Source organism: Callorhinus ursinus, unplaced genomic scaffold (genome assembly GCF_003265705.2).
Source record: "Callorhinus ursinus isolate GAN/ISIS: 27379988/994484 unplaced genomic scaffold, GSC_fseal_2.0 scaffold42, whole genome shotgun sequence".
In the NCBI taxonomy this organism is placed as follows: domain Eukaryota; kingdom Metazoa; phylum Chordata; class Mammalia; order Carnivora; family Otariidae; genus Callorhinus; species Callorhinus ursinus.
Window position 1 is genome coordinate 11,549,870 of NW_027397104.1, and position 22,251 is coordinate 11,572,120.

The window sequence follows — 22,251 nt, forward strand, 5'->3', positions numbered from 1 at the left end:
ACAGATTATGGCCCCTCTTAACTTTATAGACAAGATTTCAAACATGAAGTTTCCCCCAGTTAGTGTGTGATTATAAATCCTCTTCATTACAGTAAATGTGTGGCAGGTACCAGGGTGTGCAAAGTAGGGTAAAGACAAGGTTTTTTACTTTAAGGACGCAAGACAGGATAAAAGACAAGTTTATCTTGGCTTGCTCTGTGTGGACAAGAACAAGGTGTGTGTGGTGCAGGGTGGGTACCGTACAGCAAGGGTACTAACTTGGACTAGATGAGAGTGGATGTGAGGCACTTGATGATGCCCTTGTTGAGTCCAAAGTGACTCACATTTTGTTGAGTGGGAGGAGCAAGTTGTACTAGAACAGGGAAGTAAGAGAGGAAGGTTTGGAAAACTACTGAAGGTTGTGTGTGTTTATATAGAAAAGGGAGTCAGTGCCCCAAGCATAAAGAACTAAGAAATTTGAAATCTTAAAGCATTAGGGAGCCCCTGAGGGATTCAAAGCAGAGAAGAACACAATCAAATGTGTTCCGTGGTGTTGCCTGAATTAAAACAATCTTTATGAGACTTAAAGCATTTAACAGATCAAGCCTCAGTAAAATTTGAGGTCTCACATGTATTTTCCTCTGATGTAGTTTCTGAATTCTGCCTCTTGGAATATCTATTAAAGGTAACTCCCCTAATCTATAATACCCTTTTTAAGCCTTCCTGCTAGGGGTGATTATTGCTTTTAGCTCTAACACCTTTGCTAGAGCTAATCTTTAATTTCTTATGGACTTATTTCCGTATGCTTTGTTCTCTCAGGGTTACTCATTTGCAACCCTTTGTGAAACATGCATGCCCTTAAAAAACTTAATCTTAGGCTGTGATATGTATATGCCTTGATGTGTGTTTGAGACTTGTTCCTGGCAGGGTTTTGCCTTTAGAAGCAGATAAAAGTACAATTCTTCCTTTTGGGTGAATTTTGAGGTCTGTGGCCTGAATTGTGGTTGGGGATCACGTCCTTCCATGTACTTGACTTCTGAGCTCTTTTGGAGGGTCCAGTGTAGCCAACTGTCTATAGAAGCTTAATGCTGCCACAAGACCTTTGCTACACCCTACCAGAGCCAGAGCTAACTTTTACTTAGTGAGATTGTCATTTTTTCAGACAGTCCCATCAAGACTCCATTTTTTGATATGAACAGCAATTAATTCTCAGTTTAAATAGGCACAGGCGTGACCTTGTCCATTCCTTTCAGCTGACGAGATTGAATGGAGCTTTACAAAAAAAAGTCTGAAGTGGCAAGGATTTAATTTTCAGGTTTAATGTTTATAGTCCTGGGTCAGTAATTGACAAGTGATAGAAGTTGTTTGGTGGTGATCTTGCCAGTGGGAGGTTTTTCAAATGTCCTTAGTTTAATAAAGAAGGAATTGCTTTGTTCATTTGTAGACCTTATCTCTTTAATCTGTTGGTATTAATGTCCATTATCACTGATCTTTCCTTGATGAATCAGAGAGAAATGAGAGCAGTTGTGTTTTTGGACAGAGGCATTTTGATGGACTTCTATTGAAAGTAATGTACTGGGATTTTAAACTTATTATGTACGTGAAATAAAGAACTAATTCTTATCCAAAAGATATTTTCCTTCCTTTTAATTCTGTGTATTTTGATTAACTTGTGTTTTGATAGCCCATTCTTAGTGTATGTGTTACTTGTCCTTGAATGTTTAATGTATAATTAGTTTTAGTTGCTGATGAAGGAATGAGTTTTTAATTACAAGGAGTATATTGTTTCAACTATTCCATTTTCAAGACCTAATTACTTTGATAAATCTATTTTTATCTCTATTTTGTCCAGTGTGATCTCATTTGTGAAGAACAATTTGAGAAGCCATTGGCTAGAGCGTTTATTTGCCTGGTACTTCTGACTGCTTCCTTTCCTTCCCCTCAAGTAATCTCAGTATTGCTTGTCTTTGTTTATTATATCACTTGTAGGGTTGTGAGAAATTCCAGAATAAACCTGAGTTTTAAATTGCTATCTTTGGAGTAGATTGGTGTTCAGTGTTGTACTCCCTGTATCATCTTTAAATATTTAAATTGCAGGCTCTCTGGCTGCCTCTTAAATTAGATCCTTCACTTAGTAGTTTTGACATTTCATAACCTTACTCCTCAGGCATTAAATACTCACCTGTTTAAATGGCAGTGAAAATTTAAAATCCAAACCCATTCTGTTAATCCATTGAATGTAGATTGGAGAACAGCTTGCAGTTGGTGAAGGAAGAAGCTATTTTGACCCCACTGGGACATATGCTGGAGGTTCATTGTATTGAATTATTTCTAATATATAATTTGCCGTAAAACAAAACCATCTCTTGGGTCTTCTCCAAGAGGTTTTAACCTTGAAGAACCATAAAAATAGACTTAACACTGTGAGGTTTAAGATAGATCAAGAGTGGTTCTCCTGGTGATTTAAGGCACCAGTGCAAGCTTCACGTCCACAGAAAAATCAGAATGGAGAAGGTTGCTGATAATTTCTAGATACAAAATTCTGTCTGGAAACTGATTCGAATCTCCAAGAACAAGTCCTTATCCCACTGGGGGAGTCTTCTTCCTACTTTGATCTAAGTACATTCCATTGATAATCCCTTGAAATGGAAGAAGAAATACTTTGCTTGTCTTGGAAGGGATGATGTTATTGACAGTGATGTCTTTGATAGAGCAGGGGAGGGGCCTGTTAATCCTGAGAAACAAAGGTGTAGGGGCAAGACATAACCCCTTGGTCTGGGAGAGGGATGGTTGCCCTTACATTTTTTTTTTTTCTTGGAAGTGGATGAGGGATAGAGGGGAGATACATTGCTCATTTAATTCATTCTAAGAATTAGAAAGTAATAAAAGCTAATTTAAAAATTCTAATTATGCAGTTTCTGCAGTGAATCTCAATTAGTGACCACTCATTCTTGGGAGAAGTTACTTTTTAGAAATATTAATGGAAAATGAAATACAGTAACTTTGACATAACTACAATTTCTAGTGTCATCCTCTTCTATCTTAGCTCAGTTTCAATGTGTGTGTGGGTGTGTGTGTGTCTGTGTGTTTATAAGAAACAACCAAGATTCATTTAATTTTTCCAAACTTTCAGAACAAAAGTTATATAGTGTGGTAAATTCTAGAAAGAAAACTGGACAAGGAGACAAGGACATGGGGTCAGAAGATCAGAGTTTGAATCCAGTGGTATGTAACATTAGGCAGGTTATTTACCTTGTCTGTACCTATTTGCCCAGCTATAAAATACTAATGCGTGCCTTACCTCTCACAAACAAAACACTATTTGAAAATGCTTTGCACATGGTGAAGTCTCGTAAGTCCCTAAGTGTAAATTAAATGGAAATATTATTTGTTACTACCGTGAGTTTATATGCAATGTAGTCACCTCTGTCCTGCCTATGGTGATGGGAACCGGTTCCTGAGGAAGTTCCTGAAAAACACTCTTTTGAGGAGGCTTATTATTGGTTCTTGGAGCCCTTTTAACATAGTTGCATTCTGGGGCGCCTGGGTGGCTCAGTTGGTTAAGCGACTGCCTTCGGCTCAGGTCATGATCCTGGAGTCCCTGGATCGAGTCCCACGTCGGGCTCCCTGCTCGGCGGGGAGCTTCTCCCTCTGACCCTCTTCCCTCTCGTGCTATCTCTCATTCTCTCTCTCTCAAATAAATAAATAAAATCTTTACATACAAACAACATAGTTGCATTCTAAAAACGTACCCAGGATTTGTTTTAATCAGGTATGGTAGGACGTGCAGACATGGAAATGATTGTTATGAAGAAAGAAGTTTATAGTTACAGATCTTTAGAAACGGGGGGTGACACATGACATGTAAGGCCACATGGGGAAGCATCAGGGATGGTCAAGAGGCAGAGAGGAGGGTAGAGTATGGCCCAGAGCTTTTATTGGAGTTCCTGGTGGGGAGTAAAGGGCGAGGCACAGTAGGTGTGCTGAGTAAGTTTAGCAATGGTTAGTTTGAATAATTTTGAAGGACTCTAGCCTGGTGGGGGGTAGGGGTTCCTAGTTGTCAGGCATCTGGCCCTGGGGTTAGGACAGGGGGAATAGGCTTGGTGTGTGAGAATTTGATAAAGGAGTTACGGGTGTGGGCTCTGCATTGGTTGTTTATATATCAAAGGCATGCTCACCGGAGTCATTTGCTATCTCCCTGGGAGGGGCGGTCTCTCCAGGATCAAGGCCCCAGATGCTAGAGCATCAAGAATACAGAAAATAAAATATTGTCAGTACAGGCTGAGAATTAAAGAAGCAATGTGAACTCAAGACCAGATGTTGAAGAAAAAAAAAAAAGATAACATAGCTGACCCAAGTATGTTTTCAAAGCTTTTATATAAGCACTAAATATAAACCCGTTTTCCTAAATATATTTTAGGATAACTTTTAAAACACTCCACCCACACTCCTCTGAAATGCACACAGCAGTAAATGTCACTGCATGAGTAAATTATTCTGGAACACAGTAATGGACTCAGGTTACTCTCAACTTTAATGGTCTATGTCTTTACCTATATTCTCAGATGCATGGAGAAGTAAATAATATAGTCACCTAGGTTTTTAGGTTCTGTGCTAAGAATTTTATGTAGATTAGAAATTATTTTATTAATTATTCCTAATAACCATACAAAGGTCCAGTTATGTGGTAATAGATAATTTATGCAAGTTCACAGAGCCTTTAATGAATTGCACATAGTTTTGAGCCCAGGTATACTGGTTAGAGAGCTGTCCCCTATAACTACGTTATAATACCTCATGCCTTGCTTGAGCCCATGCTTCACTAGCCCATGGAAGGGAGCCTCCCAACTTTGAGAATGTGCAGATGCTGACTCTGTTGCCCGTGTGAAGTGGCTCTTCCTAAAGGGAACACTTCGGTCACGTGATATCCGGAGCAGACTAACAGCTGACTTGCTGAGAGCTCCCTGCACTGAAAGCAAGAGTTTAAGTGGTGGGATTTTTAGCGTACCCTGATAATTGAGAATTGTGCTTTAGAAAAGAAACTGGGTATTCATTTTTTCATACCGCTGAGTGCATGTGTAATTCATTTGCTTTGTTTTTTCAGTTAATAGCAGTCCCAAGACTAGATTCCACTTGAATTATTTTGGTGATCACGTGGAATTTTCCTTAATTTCTTACTTTTAACATTTAAGTTCCCCAGTCTTCATTTTTCTTTTAGGTGTAGAGAGAAAGTACATGTGAATAGTTATCTATGCTCTCTACCACTATTCTAAATTCCTTGTGTTTGTCGGATAAGACAGTGCTCACTTGACTTCAGATATAGTCTTTGGACCAATAGGTGTATTTTCACTCGTTAATGAGCAGATTTGTTGAATAAAGGATAAAAATATTAAATGTTAACACTAGTGGGGCAGGGATGAAAGATAGCAAGACTTTTATAAAGGAGTATAAAACCTGGCTCCCCCCCCGCCCCCCGAAATGAAAAGCCAAAAATAAAAAGGTGATAACACTGTGGACATAATTTAAACCATGGGGAAAATATTTGAAAATACCAAAAGCTTGTTTAAATTGAAAAGATGGTTTTTTTGTTGTTGTTTTTGTAATGAACAATGGACTAGATTAAAGGTGGATACTAATAGATAGAAGTAGCAAGCAGAAGTTATCATGTTATGGTACCTGAAAAATCAATCTGAGTTAGATCCACTGGCCATTTTTATGAATGATCTGAAAGATGGGGGCTGTATTGTGAAGTTCTTGCAGTTAGATAGTCCAGGAGAGCTTAGAATTAAACCAGAGGGAATGTGGTCAGGAATAACACATGAGACTTAGAGCTATCTGAAAATTGGCAGAGAGAGTTCTAAGCAAAGAGCCATCGATTATAATTTGGGCAAGCTCTTGGTGACTGCATGAACTGTCCCTTAAATCCTCTGGTCTAGGAAGCTGGTGTGGACCCACAGGATCAGTGGCGTATTAGATGGGTTTTACTCAGCAAATATTCAAGCATCTATCACATGCCAAGATACTGAGGATAACCATGATAAGAAAGAGAGATGTAGTTCCTTAGAGCATGGAGCTTACATGAAGAATGTTGGTTACAAATAAATACAGGCAGACTTATTTTGTCTTCCATCCTTCTAGAATTTTGGACACTATATCTTAGAGGAAGCTTTTTGAAAGAATACATAAAATGGTAGGTAGAGCCAATAAAGGGACTCAAGACCTTTTGGAAAAATCAATGTTACAGAGACTTGTGGACAAGAAGACAAAAAGCAAAGAATAACAAAGGATCTAGCTCATTCACATACTTAAATTTCTGGGATTTTAGGGATGATAGAAAGTTATTTTGGCAATGAATCTAAAAGGCATACTTATGGATAATAGGGTGACTTTTTAGAAACTTTGTACCACCAGCTGCAGAGATGGGAAAGGCTCAAAAACAGGTCACAAGAATGTGTTGGATGAATTTAGAGTCCTTAAGCTTAATTATTCGATTGAGCCTACATTCCTGGTTTAGGGGGTTGGCCCCACTGAGGACAACCTATTACCGTGATTAGTACTGTGCTATGTGATGTGTTTTGAAAACCTGCAAACCTAGGGATAAATACTCTATCTTCCCCTCCCCCCCCGGAGGGAGTGGCATTTCCCATTTGTTGAGCATTTTCTCCAGAAATGAGTAAAACTGTTAATACCGGACCTGCTTTTAACTTCATTGTTATGTTCTCTGTATGGAAAAGCTGCTGACTAACTTTAGACAGTCCTTGAGTTTCTGAAGGGAGGTAACTGAGTGTGTGTAGATGCTTAATTTCATTTTCCTTTCCTAGGTTTCCTATGCTCGCCCAAGTTCAGCTTCTATCAGAGATGCGAATTTGTACGTCAGCGGACTTCCGAAAACAATGACCCAGAAGGAGTTGGAGCAGCTCTTTTCACAATATGGCCGCATCATTACTTCTCGTATTCTTGTTGACCAGGTCACTGGTAAGTAGGCAGCTGCTCTAGACAATCTTTTACACTTTCTGAGTGGCAGATTGTGAAATAGTCTGCCTTTCCATACAGCAGTCTTGCCTCTGGAACACATCAAAGGTATATGTGGACCAGAAAATGCAATTTTCTGCTGGAATTGTTCATAAATATGCATGGATAAAAATAGATTGTGGAGTGGAATGAGCGAGCTTGAGTCATTTCCACCCCGAAAGGGCAGGTTCGAAGTCCGTTTTATGGCATGTAATAAATTTGTAGGTGATATAATCCTCATTTACAAGCTGCTGCGTGAGGAAAACCCCTATCCTCCTCATAAAGTACTCCTCCTAGTAAACAGTCTTGTTTTCTTGTAAAAAGCGTAGTTTAATGCAGCAGTATGTACCTTGTGCTCTAAGGGAGGATGACACTGTGTCCACAGTAGCATTCAGGCTGGTTTCTAGGTCCATGCCGTATCAGATGGGCATGTGTAAGAGTTTGACATTCTGAATGTTAAAAATGTATTTTATGCCTGGTACAACTTTTGACCAAACCGAAATGAGAAGAATAATAGGTTTATTAAAACTTTTGTAAGGGAGCTCTTCTGCCAAAGCTTTTAAAGAAAAGCTAGCAATATAGATTTGATTATGGATTTTAAAGAATAAATTATAATTTTCTACTATAAAAACAATGCGTATTCTTTTTAAAAACGTATTGAAAACAGAGAAACATGGTAAGGAGGGGAAAATTAAGTAGTGCCATATACTCAAGCAGTCACATTACGATTTTATGAGTTTTGGGGAAAACATAGATTTTCCTCTTTAATTTTCTTTGTGTTTCTTCCTTTTCTTTCCTCTCACTTTCCCTGTTTTCTTTCTCCTTTTTCCCTGTCTCTTCTAATACCACCAGAGGAGATTGCATCATCGTGTATTACAATGTCTGTTTTCTCTAAAGGAAGCAGTGGATAATCTCTTACAATCCTTTGTATTTCTGTGGGTCTGTTAATTCTCTTCTTTCATTTCTGATTTTGAGTCCTCTCTCTTGTGTTGATATATCTGGCTAGAGGTTTATCAGTTTTGTTGATCTTTTCAAAGAAGCAGCTCCTGGTCTCACTGATCTGTTCTGTTGTCTTTTTAGTTTCTACATCATTTATTTCTGCTCTAATCTTTTTTTTTTTTTAAAGATTTTATTTATTCATTTTGAGAGAGCAAGAATGAGAAAGAGAGCACATGAGAGGCGGGAGGGTCAGAGGGAGAAGCAGACTCCCTGCTGAGCAGGGAGTCTGATGCGGGACTCGATCCCGGGACTCCAGGATCATGACCTGAGCCGAAGGCAGTCGCTTAACCAACTGAGCCACCCAGGCGCCCCTATTTCTGCTCTAATCTTAAAAAAAAAAAGATGCAGTAGATTAACTACAGAATAAAATCAGGCCAAGTTCTTAATTCAAGTGAAGATCTGAGTTTGAACAGAAGCAGTCCGTGTTCTGCTCCCCTGTGCTGTTAATTGGCTTCATACATAAGAAGCATCATCCTTAGAGTTCTGGGTAGAGAGATATCATATACATGCTTGGGAGAATGGCCTGTAGGTTTTGCTGTATGAAGAAAATTTTGTCTAGGGAAGGAATATAAAAAATATGGTCTTTTCATCAAAGCTGCATTTTATAATTTTCCTTGTACATTCTGTCACTCTGCTGTATCACACAGACTGCTAGTTGGTTAAATAGAAGAAATCCAGGTCTAGCAATCCAGGTAAATTTGCTTAAAGCAACAGAAATGCCCTTTTTTTGGTTCATATCATTCATACTTTCTAATTCATCATTTTTAATGAAAACCTGGTGAGTGGAGAGTAGATTTCACTTCTGTTACAGAAGGCCCATCTCTTTAACTCTGAAGATGGGCATTGTACCAAGCCTTTGGGTTATTCTTTTTTTTTTTTTTAAGATTTATTTCAGAGAGAGAGAGAGAGCGCACACTCACAAGTGGGTGGAGGGGCAGAGGGAGAGGATCTCAAGCAGACTCCCCACGGAGCGCCAAACCAGACTTTGGGCTCCATCTCACAACCCATGAGATCACGACCTGAGCCAAAACTAAGAGTCAGTTGTTTAATAACCGACTGAGCCAGCCAGGTGCCCCCCACTTTGGGTTATTCTGATGCATGCTCAAGTTAGAGGGCCTCAGGTTTAGGTGACTCAGTCTGTGTGGAGGCTGTTGCATTGCTAATCTAATGCTTTCCTCATGGAATAGTTAAGCTCTAGGGGGTTATTAATTCTTCCTGTTAGTGGATAGCTTAAAGAATATATTTACTGTCATTTCACCATTTTATCTTTACTCTTTATACTTAAGACTTTGAAGGTGAAATTATTCACTTTACTTGAAATGGAAAAGAAAACCCTGCAATTTTGTTATTCAGCCATCAGGTGGTGATAGTGTACAGCTGATGTAACTTAAATAGGAAAGGAAAAGTGGTATGGGCTGAGATAAGTGTATATGAAAGAAATGCCTCTCCACCTTAGAATAAAATTCTAAGCCATTGAACTTACACAGCGTTAATTATAAAGCAAGTAGAACTTCATTCCTTTTTAAAGTTCCTATAAATCTTGATGGTCTAGTACATTTTCTCAGCTTGTCTTTCTCAGTAACCTTTGTTCTATTCTTCATTGACATACTCTGAATCATCTAGACTTTTCTAGCTACTAGTCCCAAGCTAGTACAGCTAATACCAATTTGCTTGCCAAGAAAGCATTCCCTACACCTGTGTATCTCTGGGTGGCCGGCTGTGGCCGCCTCAACTGGCCCAGTAAAGCTAATTAAATGGAATGGGTTGGGTTTTTCTCTGCCATTTTTCAAAAGCTGGACCGGTATTTGGCCATCCCTCTGCTTTCCTATTCTTGTCTGTCAGAGCGGGGAGAGCATGAGACAGAGAATGGCATTTCCATAGGACCAGTACTGCTGGAGCCAGAAAGCTTTGAGGCTTTATTTCTATTTTCTTTATTTTAAAAATGTAGGTCCTCTTTTATCCCTTTTTCTCCATATAATACTGTTTCTCTCATAAAGTATAGCTAGTTAAAATCAGTGGGGGAAGTTTCAGGGAACCAGAAAAGCCTCTTCAGACATTTTTCTGAGTGGGCCAGTATCCTATGTAATATTACTAAGTAGAACTTTATTTTTCAAAAATTTAGCTGAAATATCTTTCAACCACTGTGATGTGTTTTTAGCATAGCTTTTTAGCATTTTTAGCAAATGCCTGGTTCTGTTCTTGTTACAAGAGAGGAAGCTCCTGTGCCCTTCATTTTTGAGCCGCTATCCAAGACCGTAATTTGAGAAATAGAAATCAGGCATGCTGTTGTTGACATTATTGAAGACAAGAGAGTATATGTGGAGAGAGAAGGCGGCAGGTCGGAGAACAGGGACGTATTTGCATGCTTTCTCTTTGTCTGGGCTTATTGGTAGGTATGTAATAATGGGTATTCAGATTGTATAGATGACTTCATGCATTAAAAAAATACAAAATTGTGATTCTAGACTGAATTGCTACTAAGGTAAGGTAAAACTTTCCTCCTCTGATTTTGTGGCAGATGTTATATGTGACTGAAAACATGTTTTGAGAAGGAAAAATTAATTTATCCTTTCTTCTCTCCCTCCCTTCTCCTTCCGCTTCCTCTTTCCCAAATCCTTACCCAAATCTACCAATAGGCATATCAAGGGGTGTAGGGTTTATTCGATTTGACAAGCGGATTGAGGCAGAAGAAGCTATCAAAGGCCTAAATGGCCAGAAACCTCCTGGTGCCACAGAGCCAATCACTGTAAAGTTTGCTAATAATCCAAGCCAAAAAACCAATCAGGCCATCCTTTCCCAGCTGTACCAGTCTCCAAACAGAAGGTATCCAGGACCACTAGCTCAGCAGGCACAGCGTTTTAGGTAAGTATGGTCTGGTTCTTACGCCCAGCTACTACACTCAGAACTCTCAGATTCACTGTGCAATACTTTTGTTGACAGGATTCGGGTTTGCTCTTACTGTTCGTGGTATTCTCTTTCTTTTTCTTATGGGCACAGAGAAAACCTCTTTGGGGTTTAGTGTCTTTTGCTACTGTTGAAGGTGGTAACGAAAAAGGACAATAAGCTATAGAGGTTGTTCTCAACTGGGGAGTAATTTTGCCCCTCAGGACAGTTGGCAGCATCTGGAGACATGTGGGCACAACTTGGGTGCGGGTGCTCCTGGAATCTACTGGGTAGAGGTCAGGGATGCTGCTGAACATCCTGCAGTGCACAGTATAACCCCCAACAGCAGCAAATCATCTTACCCCAAACATCAATAGTGCAAGGCTGAGAAACCCTGACCTATGGAATGCTGGGTTCTGTTTCTAGTGCTTCTGATTTCCCCTTTCTAGTTTTTTTTCTTGGTAAGATTTTATTCTCGTATTTTAGCTTTTAGGTCAAGCTCTTTCAGTTATTTTGTTTTATAATATGTACATCACTAAAGAGATACAACCTATGCAAAAACATTAAGTTTCTACAAATGGATCCCTCTCCCCTTTTAAAATTTTTTATTGTATTTTAGGGGTTCGCAAACCTCCTGTAAAGGGCTGGATAGTAAATATTCTGGCTTTGGGGGTCATGGTCTCTGTAGCATATAGATCCTTTTTTTAAACAGCTCTTTAAAAATGTAAAAGCCAATCTTCACTCCTGGGCTATATAGAAACAGATGGCAGTGTGGATTTGGCCTGTGGGTGGTAGTTTTCAGACCCCTGTATAGTCCGTAGAATGACTATGCATCTTCAGCCCAAAGAAGACATTCTATCTTGTTAGACAAGCATAAATATTTCAGTTTTTCAAGTTTTAATTTAAACCTGGGGTAACAATCAAATCAAGAATCATTTTAATCTGCATGTGAGAACAGTGACTTTAAGACATTAAACACAGCACAAAGAACTGGTTTCATAAGCAAAGCCACCCAGTTTTTTTTCAAGAACATTTTTTAATATCCTTTTTGGCCATATGATATACTGCAGCCATAATTCCATCTAACCCCATACTAAATTTTTTTTTTTTTTTTAATCCTAAGTGCATTATCAGTTTTCTTTCATTCCTTGCAGGGGCAGAATAGTTAATTACCAAAAATAGGATCACAAATGTAACTTAATGAGGAGTTAACGTTTTTGAGCTTAAATCACATGCATTTTTTCACTGGGGTATTAATAGAGTTAAAGAATGGAGATAAAATCGGTCAGATACCTGCTTTAAAAAAATACTCAACTGTGTCACCTGAGGTGTGAGAAAGAAATTTGCCATAAACACTGTGTTCAGTTCCTACTTAGGCTAGCTTTTGCCCTGGCAGAAAAGGTGGTACTGTCAAAAGGATCCATTTGAAACTAGGTGACTGGGTTGCCCAGTTGGTTGAGCCTGTGTTCACTCTCTGCTTTAAACTTTGCGATGTTAAAACAAAACAAAACAAAACAAAAACAACCCATTGTCAGGAAACCCTGCTCCCTTTGACTATGGTGGGTGGTCGAGGCCATGGCTGTAGGGCGAGAGATGCATTGGAGCAACTTGATATTTGCCCTTGTGGAGAAAAATCTTAAAAAAAAAAGTTTGTTTTTGTTTGTTTTTTTAGCTCTGCCTATAGGTTTCCTGCATGGCATCTTAAAGTGAATAATATTTTCTGCAAATTTTGCACAGACTTGAACAAAGTTTAGAGGTGTTTCCTGGACAGCCTCTTCACTTAACTTCAGAGCTCTTTGGGGTCTAGAAAAGAGTTTTGAGCTTACATAGAGGGAGGTTCTTTGAGACTTACTGGCTGATTTCAGCCCCGTGAAAATATAAAATGTTTGATGTTAATAGAGAGCTATGTTCATTTTGAATTGTTGGTTATTTCTGGTGTTTTCCATTGTAAGCTCTGGTTTCATTTTATGGTGGTTATTAAGTAAAACTGTGTTCTGAGAGTCAGGACTGAATGATGAGGAAGATCAGACCAAAGGTCTGAGGTGGCAGGATCTGCAGGAGAATGCCTGATCATTGAAATGGTGAGGCACGCAGGAGACTCCCAGACAGGCTGGTAACTGCTGTGTCTGCACACAGCCCCACCCAGCCCACTCCCTGCATGCTCCGTGCTTCTTACTTGTGGGTTGGGAAAGCTTTCCAGGATGTTATGATGGTCAAATTTAATATCTTTCTAAATATCTCTCTGCCCATCCTTTGCTTTTATCTTTCTGTCCCATACGTTATTAACTTGAAATTCTTCCTTGACTCCTAGAAAAAGAAATTCTGAAAACAAGCGAATAAGAATTGTCTGTTGTAAGGGAGACTCGGTTTCAGAAAACGGAGAAGATTTTTATTGTCATTTCAAATTCCTAACTCTCATCTCTGCCGCCCTCTGTTCTTTCCTTTCATATTCTCTGTGTAGGTAATAAGTAATGAACTAGTCTTTGAGCTCAGTGAAAGTGCTTGGTCTAGACTCAGTTTTAGAAGAAATTAGGAGCCTTTATTCCTAGAGTTCAGGTTTAACCTGATAAATGTTTGGTTGCTTTTAATACTTTAAAAACTTGGTTGTCATTACCTTTATTCCCTCCTCTTCTGTTGAATTAAGGTTGAATCTTCTTTCTCTTCATAAAGACCATTGAATTAAGGACTTGCTTGTTTTTTTGGTATTTTGCTCTTCTCTCATTCAAGTCTAGATCATTACAGAAATATTTTGTCCCTAACATCTGTGTCCTAATGCTCTTAGCCTTCAGTTTGTCACTTTCCAGCAGACATTTAGAACATTTCTCATTGTGTTTTTTATGTTGTCATAGTACCTTGGGAGTTGAAAGAGATAGGAGAATACAAGTTATAAGTATTATAATAATAAAGGATATTTTTAATATTCATGAAATGCACCATATCTTTTAAGGTAAAAAAAAAAAAATGTAAAACCCATGCAGTAACGTTTAAGTTCAAAAGTGGGCTTGTGAAGTTTATGATTCAGTCAATCCATACAAATAGAGAATTATTTTAACATGAGCACAGCTGATCTTATATGCTTACTTAATTGACTACAGTTTTCAAAATAAAACCATCCTTATTTATTTGGATGGATAGTAGAATTCAAGCCCCTTAAGTATATTTCTGGAACACAGTGTCAGAATTATGCTTTCAGCCAAATTTTTCATCTCTCTTCTTGTGGAGCAGCTTTAATTTTATTGAATGTGATCTAGTCTAATGGCCTGAGTGCCTACTTCTGTAAGCCTTTATGCATTTTTAAAGGAGTCTTTTAAATCCGTGCTTGTGTTGCGTTGAAGGCATGGGCTGGTTGCTACTATCATTAATTTCCTTTTGGAAGAAACTGGTATCAGTCTTCCTGAATAATTTTTTTCTCTTAGAGGTTAGATGACACCATGTAACGGGAGAAGGGGTAAGTTGATGATCTTGTGGTTTAACTTCAAAGCACATTTTGGCCAGTGCTTTGGAGAGGTTTTGAGAACCATTATTTGTGGAGTTCAGAGTTGCACTTTCTTACCCATTAGTAAATCTCTCTTTATATTTTTATTTCTGACTTGAATGGACTTCACATTTCCCCTTCTACTTGTGTGTGGGCCTCCCCATAACCTGTCAGCTAAATTTCTTGGAAACTAGGTGTTTTCTTTTTGTAGACCTCTAACTTTGAAATGGGAGTACTCTACCTAATATATGGTTCTATTCAAAATATTGCCTAGTCTGAGTTGTATTCCTGTTGAGAGGAAAATGTTTGTACACGGTATCCCCAGTACATATTTTTTCATAAATTATATGAACACGGGCTTGTGCTATTACATTTGTGAACTCATAAACCCTGATCAAACATAGAAAATACATATAAAGATGAAAGAAACAATATTTTAATGTCTTATTATCATGCTGACTTTTTATTTATTCAGTATCTTAATAAATCCTATATCTTTAAAGTGAGATTCATAAAATTATCTTTGGTAATTTTGAACTTCATGTTGGATTATCTTGTGTCTAACCTCATAGCGGACTTTGTACTAGGAAGAGGAGAAATAATCAGAAATAGCTCTGTCCCTGTTTTGTTTACTTGGGCTGCTTTTACTCGTGTCGTCCTGACTCTGATGATGATTTTTATAGAAATCTTTGTGAATTTACCTCTTCTTGGAGGGTTATTTTAATGAAAGCTAGGTTTCCCTGTCCAATCCTCCATATCCAGTTCATGTGTTATTGTAAAGTGGATTATATCCAAGCTACAGAATAGGGGAAGAGTGTCACTGTCTCTTGATGGACTGCTCAGTCTTACCTCAGAAAGTAAGCAGTGCATGGGGACTGAGTGAGGGTACTGGCTGCAGTGCATCCATTAAATTTGAGTAAAGAATATTTTTAAAGTTAAAAGTATCTTTTTAATGGGCTCTTTTCTTTCACCCTGTAGTATGTCATCATTCACACCCCCCCCCGGATCATTCTGGACACTACTGACTTGATCTCCATTAAATATTGGCTTCTATTTTTAAATGACCAGCTATAAAAGATGACTGTCCTCAAGCTCTGGACACACCCAGCAAAGATGTATCATTCTGGAGAGTAATAGTGGTCCTGTGTCTGAGCGAACTGTAAACTAAGCAGTTACAAGAGAAGATGCTTAGTTTACAGTTTTCCAGCTGCTACAGGATTTGGGTTGCATAGTGTCCATGTGGAGCACTCACTGCTCTCTTACAGCTCCCATGAGAAGCATGAGTGTGTGGTGCGAAGAGAGCAGGGAAAACTGCCAGGTCCACACGCTTGCAGGCTGGGGTTTTTGGCCTTGCCTACATCCTGTTTTTCAGGTCCCATGCTCCTCCTGGCTCTCCTTGGTAATGGGGGGTGTGGGAGAGAGGAAGGGGGGTGGAAGGAGATGCTGGTGCGGGAGGGGATGATGGTGTTTAGACAGATAACTTGTCTTAAGTTCCAGAAGACTGAATTTCTTCTGGAAATGGGTACTGAGGAGAGAAATCCATGGTCAGGATCACAGTGTATCATAGGATTTCATAGGTGGGGCACATAGGAGGCCCACTGAGAGAGTCCTCAGAGATCCTAGTATAAATATCCTAGGCCTCCTGCCTAGAGGGTCCTTGGATGAAGAATTGTGAATGAGATGTCTCTCCCTAACACACGTAATTCATATCTGGGGCAGTTTTGGTTTCCTGTCTTGAAAATACTGAAAACTTGATTAGGAGATGCAATCTCTGGACTTTTGGTTGGTAGAGTAAGATGATGGTGGCAAAGTGGGACACCCCTACCTGGGCAGAGATGGTGTAATTCTATTTTGAGTGAATCGATAAGGTGTCTCTGTGTCTGGGCCCTTCAGCGCTTAGGAAGGAGACTTCAGTTGCCATTCTCTTCTACAGGTATCATATGCCAAATGCATTCTTTATTGATCATCCCAGTCATTGTATGAAATTATCTGTATCAGATTATGTTATGGTTGGTGATATACTAAGTTGTACGCATCTTTATTTCTGGTGTTCGTGGCCTTTCTTTTGGCGTGTAGAGGCATGACGTCTTTGACTTACTGCCTCTGCAGAAAACCAAGCCCTCCCACCTGTGTACTTTTCCCAAATACATGCTTTCTCCTTGCATGTGCAAACAGGCTCCCCAGCCAGCCCTTTTGATAGTTTTCATTCTGGGTTAAGTAGTTAAGGATAGTATTTGTAACCATATTGCTTTATTTGTCAACAGATAGTTACTATAAACTTGCAGTGATCCAGGCCTGTGCTTTATGCTTAGTGGCACAGTTAGGAATGAACATGTCCCTGCTTCTGAGAGGGTGTTGGGACGGGACAGACACACACAGATGAGGATCCTTTGCCACTGTGATTTGTTCTGTTTCCTTGCACTTTGCATCTTATCAGCTTAGTTATTTCTTTCCATTTTTGCAAAACACACAAAATGCCCAGAGGTGATTATTGTGGATAGGAATGTGTGAAGATTCTTTTTCCAGTTCTAAAAGACCAGAAGGAGATGTTTTTTGGCTTTTATAAAACTAGAAGCGATTGAAGCAAATGTTCTCTCATGTGTGCCCTAACCTCATTTGAGGCCACAGGTTAGACAATAACACTGAGGCGTTTTTCAGACTTACCTTTCATAGGTGTTAAAGAAAAAAATTGTTCCCCCTGCCTCAGGGTCTCACTTGGAGAGTGTTGAACATCGTGGCAGTTGAGGTTGGTTCCGTCTACTATACGCTATGCCCACCTCCCCTAAACACATGTAATTAACTGGTACACATTATGGAAATTTGGAACATCAGAATGGTCTCCTTGAAACTGACCAAGCAAGAAGAATCAAGTATTATAAAATCAACTTAATTTTTGAAATAGGAAAAGGATAGAGAGTTTTAAAGAGTACCTACGCACCCCCAACTACTTTGTTTTAAAAATTTTAAGAGAAGCTCAAGTTGGTTTGTTTCTAACCTGGCTTCTTAGACCTTGAGTAGAGCTACGCTTCCTGTAGCATAGTCAGAATAAGCATCGGTCGCCGGGTCTGACCTTTTTGCTCTGTTGCTCACTGAAGCAATGAGTCTGTTGTCTTCCTCTGCACCTTAATTGAGCCCACAGAGAAATGGCAGATTGAGCTAATACCGTCTGTAAGGTTCTTTCTACCTGTAATACACCATTTTGTAAGAAAAGAAAGTCTTTCAGAGTGGAGAGGTTGAAGGGAGATTTATGGAATATTGGTGTCACTGTTTACTAGCCCTATGCTCTTTGGCAAGTCAATCGGTGTGCCTTGGTATACACAGGAGTTAATGGAGTTATAAAACTTAATGTTAAAAAACAAAATTCAGCTGAGTAAATTTGAACATCAAATTGGCTTTATTCTCCATGAATCAGGCAGCATTTCACCTAGCAAATAGAAAGGAGGTCCAAAGAAGGGCTGTACAAAATGGAAGGCTTTTACAGGCAGAAGGGAGCAGGCAAGGGGACATTTCTAACAAAGAGTGGATTGTTTCAGGCAAGGTCACCAAGGTCACCTTCCTTTGGGGGAAAGGTGTGGGGGTCACTAGAGCTGACCAGGTAATTCCAGCCTGACTGTTAAAGTTTGTATTCTTGAACTTACTATTAGCTTAGATATTAAGTCTTGGTTTGCTGACATGGGGCTCAGCACAGGTGACTCCATTTGAGGCCTGTTTTCTTTCTTCTTTTTTGTAACAGGTAGTATAAAGTACATGTAGGTGCATGTGGAGCACTTAGAATTTACCTGGTAACAGATGAGAATCCAAAGATGAACTGTTGCAGAGCCTCCACATTTCCTCTCTGAAAGGTGTCCTCAAATGACCACTTATATTTTGCCTGTATGGTTCTGATCACTGTAGGGATAAACTGTATCCATTGGAAGAACTAGTGTCTTAGGGACGTGGGTACCCATTCTCTCAGGAATGTGAAAAGACCAAAGTTTTGAGAGTTCACATAGAATTAACATACAAATACTCCCCTTGGAAGATGTCAGTAACAAACCCAGCTTTCTTGAACATCAAGGGGAAAATTAAAAACTGAAGTTTGCTAAATGTATGTTTTGCAGGTTGGACAATCTGCTCAATATGGCTTATGGAGTAAAGAGGTAATGATAGAGGTTCATGATAATCATAATCCCTTCCCATAATTGATTAGTTTCTTTGATTTTGGGAGTGACACCCTTCATGAGTTTGTGTTGTTTTCTTTTGCATGTACAACCTAATGAAAAGTTGTTTTTTTGAAGCACGGTTGATTCGAGTATTTTTATACCACTGGATGCCACCTGGTCTTTAAAAACCCCATTATTTGTTTTATATTGCATTGCGACGCTATAGCATGTGTACGTATGTGTTGGTACCCCTTCCCCCCAATCCTGTTTAATTCATGAAACCACTTCTAAATATATTCTAAATATATTTTAGATTTGCTACTGTGGATCATATTATTCAATACAGCATATAATGACCATTTCATAATTTATTAATACCTTGACAGTATAGCATGTCACTGCAAGCCACACACAGACTTTGGTTGAAACATCAGATAGTTGTATGTATCTGTTGGAGGGGAGGGGGTTACTGAAACTCTTGGGATGGGAGGGGAAAAGAAATACGTCCATTGCTGTAACCAACCTCTGTTTCTATTTGTGTGTGTGTGTGTGTGTGTGGTGTGTGTGTGTGTGTGTATGTGTGTTTCCTATTTTGTTTAGTAGGTTTTCTCCAATGACCATTGATGGAATGACCAGTTTGGCTGGAATTAATATCCCTGGGCACCCAGGAACAGGGTGGTGTATTTTTGTGTACAACCTGGCTCCTGACGCAGATGAGAGTATCCTGTGGCAAATGTTTGGGCCTTTTGGAGCTGTCACCAACGTGAAGGTCATCCGTGACTTTAACACCAATAAATGCAAAGGTTTTGGATTTGTGACTATGACAAACTATGATGAGGCTGCCATGGCGATAGCTAGCCTCAATGGATACCGTCTGGGAGACAGAGTACTGCAGGTCTCCTTTAAGACAAACAAAACGCACAAAGCCTAATGAGCTCTTGTCCTCAGTCCATTTATATATGAAAACTATACAACAAAGGCAAGTTAAGAGAAACTTTATACATTAGTAAATGTCTTTGTAAGTCAGTGTTGAGATGGGGATAAAACGACTACTTAGCATCCTAAGAAATATGTGAGATTTTTTATTGCTAGTATTTGAATTAAAACTTCTTAAATATCTTTTATGTTTGAATATGGACAAGAGGTACAGGGTTTTTACCTGTCACATTGCATTCTATTGCCTTCTTTGAAGAAGGTGGACCTTTTAAAGTGTTTCAGCTAAGGGAAGACATTTCTTTTCTTTTTACATAACTGCCTTGAACCTGTGAGTAAATATTGAGGCTTTGTGTTGTAATTCTTCAGTTGGTTGTGTCTTTTTTTCCCCCTTTTATTTCTTTTTCTGATTAGCTTTGTGTTTGGTTTACATTTAAAGCATTGCTGTTATGTCTAAGAAAAGTATTTTGAAGTTTACATTTTTATTTATGAAGTTAAAAACAGTATTTATTTTGTAATTATGATTTGGGTTGGGGAAGGGGGGGGCTACATTATAAACGCTTATTGTAAGAATACTGGAGAACTTTTCGTAAAGCAGTACCTTGCCAAAGAGATAAGAGCCTCTTTGATGTGGGTTTAAAAAAAGCATCTATTTTTATAAAAAAGAAAATTTGGAGAAACTTTTTACTGGTCCTGGAACAAATATTTTGACTTGAATACTTTGAGAAATCTCTTCATATGACACCTAGTGAGCTTTTAAAATTTACCAGGAAATTTGCAGCGGTTGGAAAATTTAGAAAGATTTATGATGTAGAAAATACTACTTTTGAGATCTTTGTATGAAAGGAGTAGAATCAATGGGGGAAACACTGCTGGTTTCGTTTTTGTAATCACCAGTGGAATGTCTGATCATCCTGGTTATTATGTGATAGGTGGCTCACATTGATTTGTGATTTTGAAACAAATAAAAAAAATTTACAAAAGAATATATAAGAGCAGGCAAGAAATTTAAATTACCAAGAGATGGGGGAAAAAAAATCTGTTCTTCCTAAAGAAATCCCTTCAGATAGAGCTCATGGTGTTTAGTGATGTACTTGCAGTATTGTTTGAAGAATTGTTTTGTCTTAAGGAAAAAAAGATGTTGCACATGATTTGTACTGCAGCAAATCGGCAAAAGTGATCTGAGTTGGATATATTTGAAGGTATTTTGAAAGTTACGTTCAAGGCTAACACCTGAGCTTTGTGTAATGTAAATAAGACCTTGTGTTTATGAACCTTTCAGCTAATTTGATTTTTTTTTTCCCTTACATGCCAAGTGATGTTCAGGTTTTGAATGTTTTTGTATCAGTTTTTTCCTTTGTAAATGGCATTAACATTGTTACTTGAGGTCTTGCTTAATCACTTTTGTTGTCCTGAGGACTTGAATTTACAGTGCATCAGATTTGTTGCTAATTTTGTCTGTAGATAGTCTAGCTTCAGCTGTTTATGGTGATGCTACATTTTCGTTTATAAATATGTTTGTGGTAAAAAAAAAATGAGTATAACCATAGGTTTTGAACAAATTTCCTTACATTTTTCATACAAAAATCATAAATATCTGTATGCTACTGAAATTTAACTTTGTATGATGCTTAAACCACTATTTGGGGAAATAATAAAATAAGTCTTTACCATGTATGAAAGAAATTTTAAAAAATACAAAATATTTTCTGATTAGCATCTAGCTTATAATAAATTTTCAAAAAAGCTGAAGGCAAAAATGCCTTCATCAGGATGCACTGAGAACTATATAGTTACGTCCTGCTTTTTGTATAAACTGAGATGCTCACATGCTTCCCCTTAGAACAGGCAATGTGCTATGCATAACATAGTTGTACATTATCTTTGCGGTTGCGTTGAGTTTTTTTTATTATTTAAAATTGTAGTTATAAAATTTTTCAGTATAGTACAGTACATATACTGTGAGGCGCGTGCTAAAGTGAATAAGCGAGTTTTCATGCTGACCCACTCAATGCTATTCAGAAATCAATTGGCTTAGCACTTTCTCATATCCTTAGGTGCATTTAGATTGTCAGAGTTAACCTTCTGCGTTTAAAAAAAAAAACTAAAAAAAAAAAAACTAAATACATGTATATATTAAAAAAAAAAATAAGGTTTCCCTCGTGGGAAAACAGCAGCTACATGCTTCTTTCCTATACTACTGTAGCAAACCAAGGCATTGATGAGAGGGCATGCAAATTGTGCTTCACTTTACAGTGTTTATCAGAGCACTTAATAAAATGTAAGGCTGGTATTTATTTGAAGTTGTACAGTATGACTTAATTCACATCTGTTGGAATAGAAAATATATTCTGTTGAGTATTTAAGAGGCTGTACATGTTTTCTTTTGTGTTTGGATTCTTTGTACTTTTTCATGTTCAGTACATCAATAAACAAAGTTGAAGGGAAAGAACAGTGTGGTGAGTAGGTCTTTATACACATTTTGGGGGCTCCTGTGCTCAGGCTAATAAACTTACCCTCTTGAGTTAAGAGGTTCTCTCAGAGCTTTAGTTGAAAGCTGTGTTATCTAAAGTAAGAATTCCAGAAGCATGTTAATTTGAAGTAGAATGTGCAAAAAAAATTTTTTGAATGACATTTCTGATAGTTAGCTTTCAAATATTACTTAATGAGTAATTTTTATAGGAATACGTGCTTTCATCTGCTAGTTGTAAAGTTTGGGTAATTGGATGCTGACATCATTCTATTGCTCTGATTTAATAATCAACTTTTTTTTTAAACAAATGGGAATTGTCTTCACACATTTACTTGAGCGAACGAAAAACCAAAGAG

General features: G+C 38.3%; 1 protein-coding gene across 11 annotated transcripts in view; it reads left to right on the forward strand.

The window, feature by feature from the left end:
- Nucleotides 1-21,861, forward strand: part of ELAVL2 (ELAV like RNA binding protein 2) — a 163,879-nt gene extending 142,018 nt beyond the window's left edge. For 9 of the 11 annotated variants that reach the window (XM_073881478.1, XM_025852946.2, XM_073881482.1 and 6 more), the window contains 4 exons: nucleotides 6,801-6,954; nucleotides 10,626-10,851; nucleotides 18,448-18,486; nucleotides 19,090-21,861. In XM_073881478.1, coding sequence (XP_073737579.1) covers nucleotides 6,801-6,954; nucleotides 10,626-10,851; nucleotides 18,448-18,486; nucleotides 19,090-19,420 — 750 coding nt within the window. In that variant the 3' untranslated portion in view covers nucleotides 19,421-21,861. The remainder of the gene's footprint in view (nucleotides 1-6,800; nucleotides 6,955-10,625; nucleotides 10,852-18,447; nucleotides 18,487-19,089) is intronic. The other 2 variants (XM_073881480.1, XM_025852947.2) reach the window with 1 other exon arrangement.
- The last annotated feature ends 390 nt before the right edge of the window (nucleotides 21,862-22,251 follow it).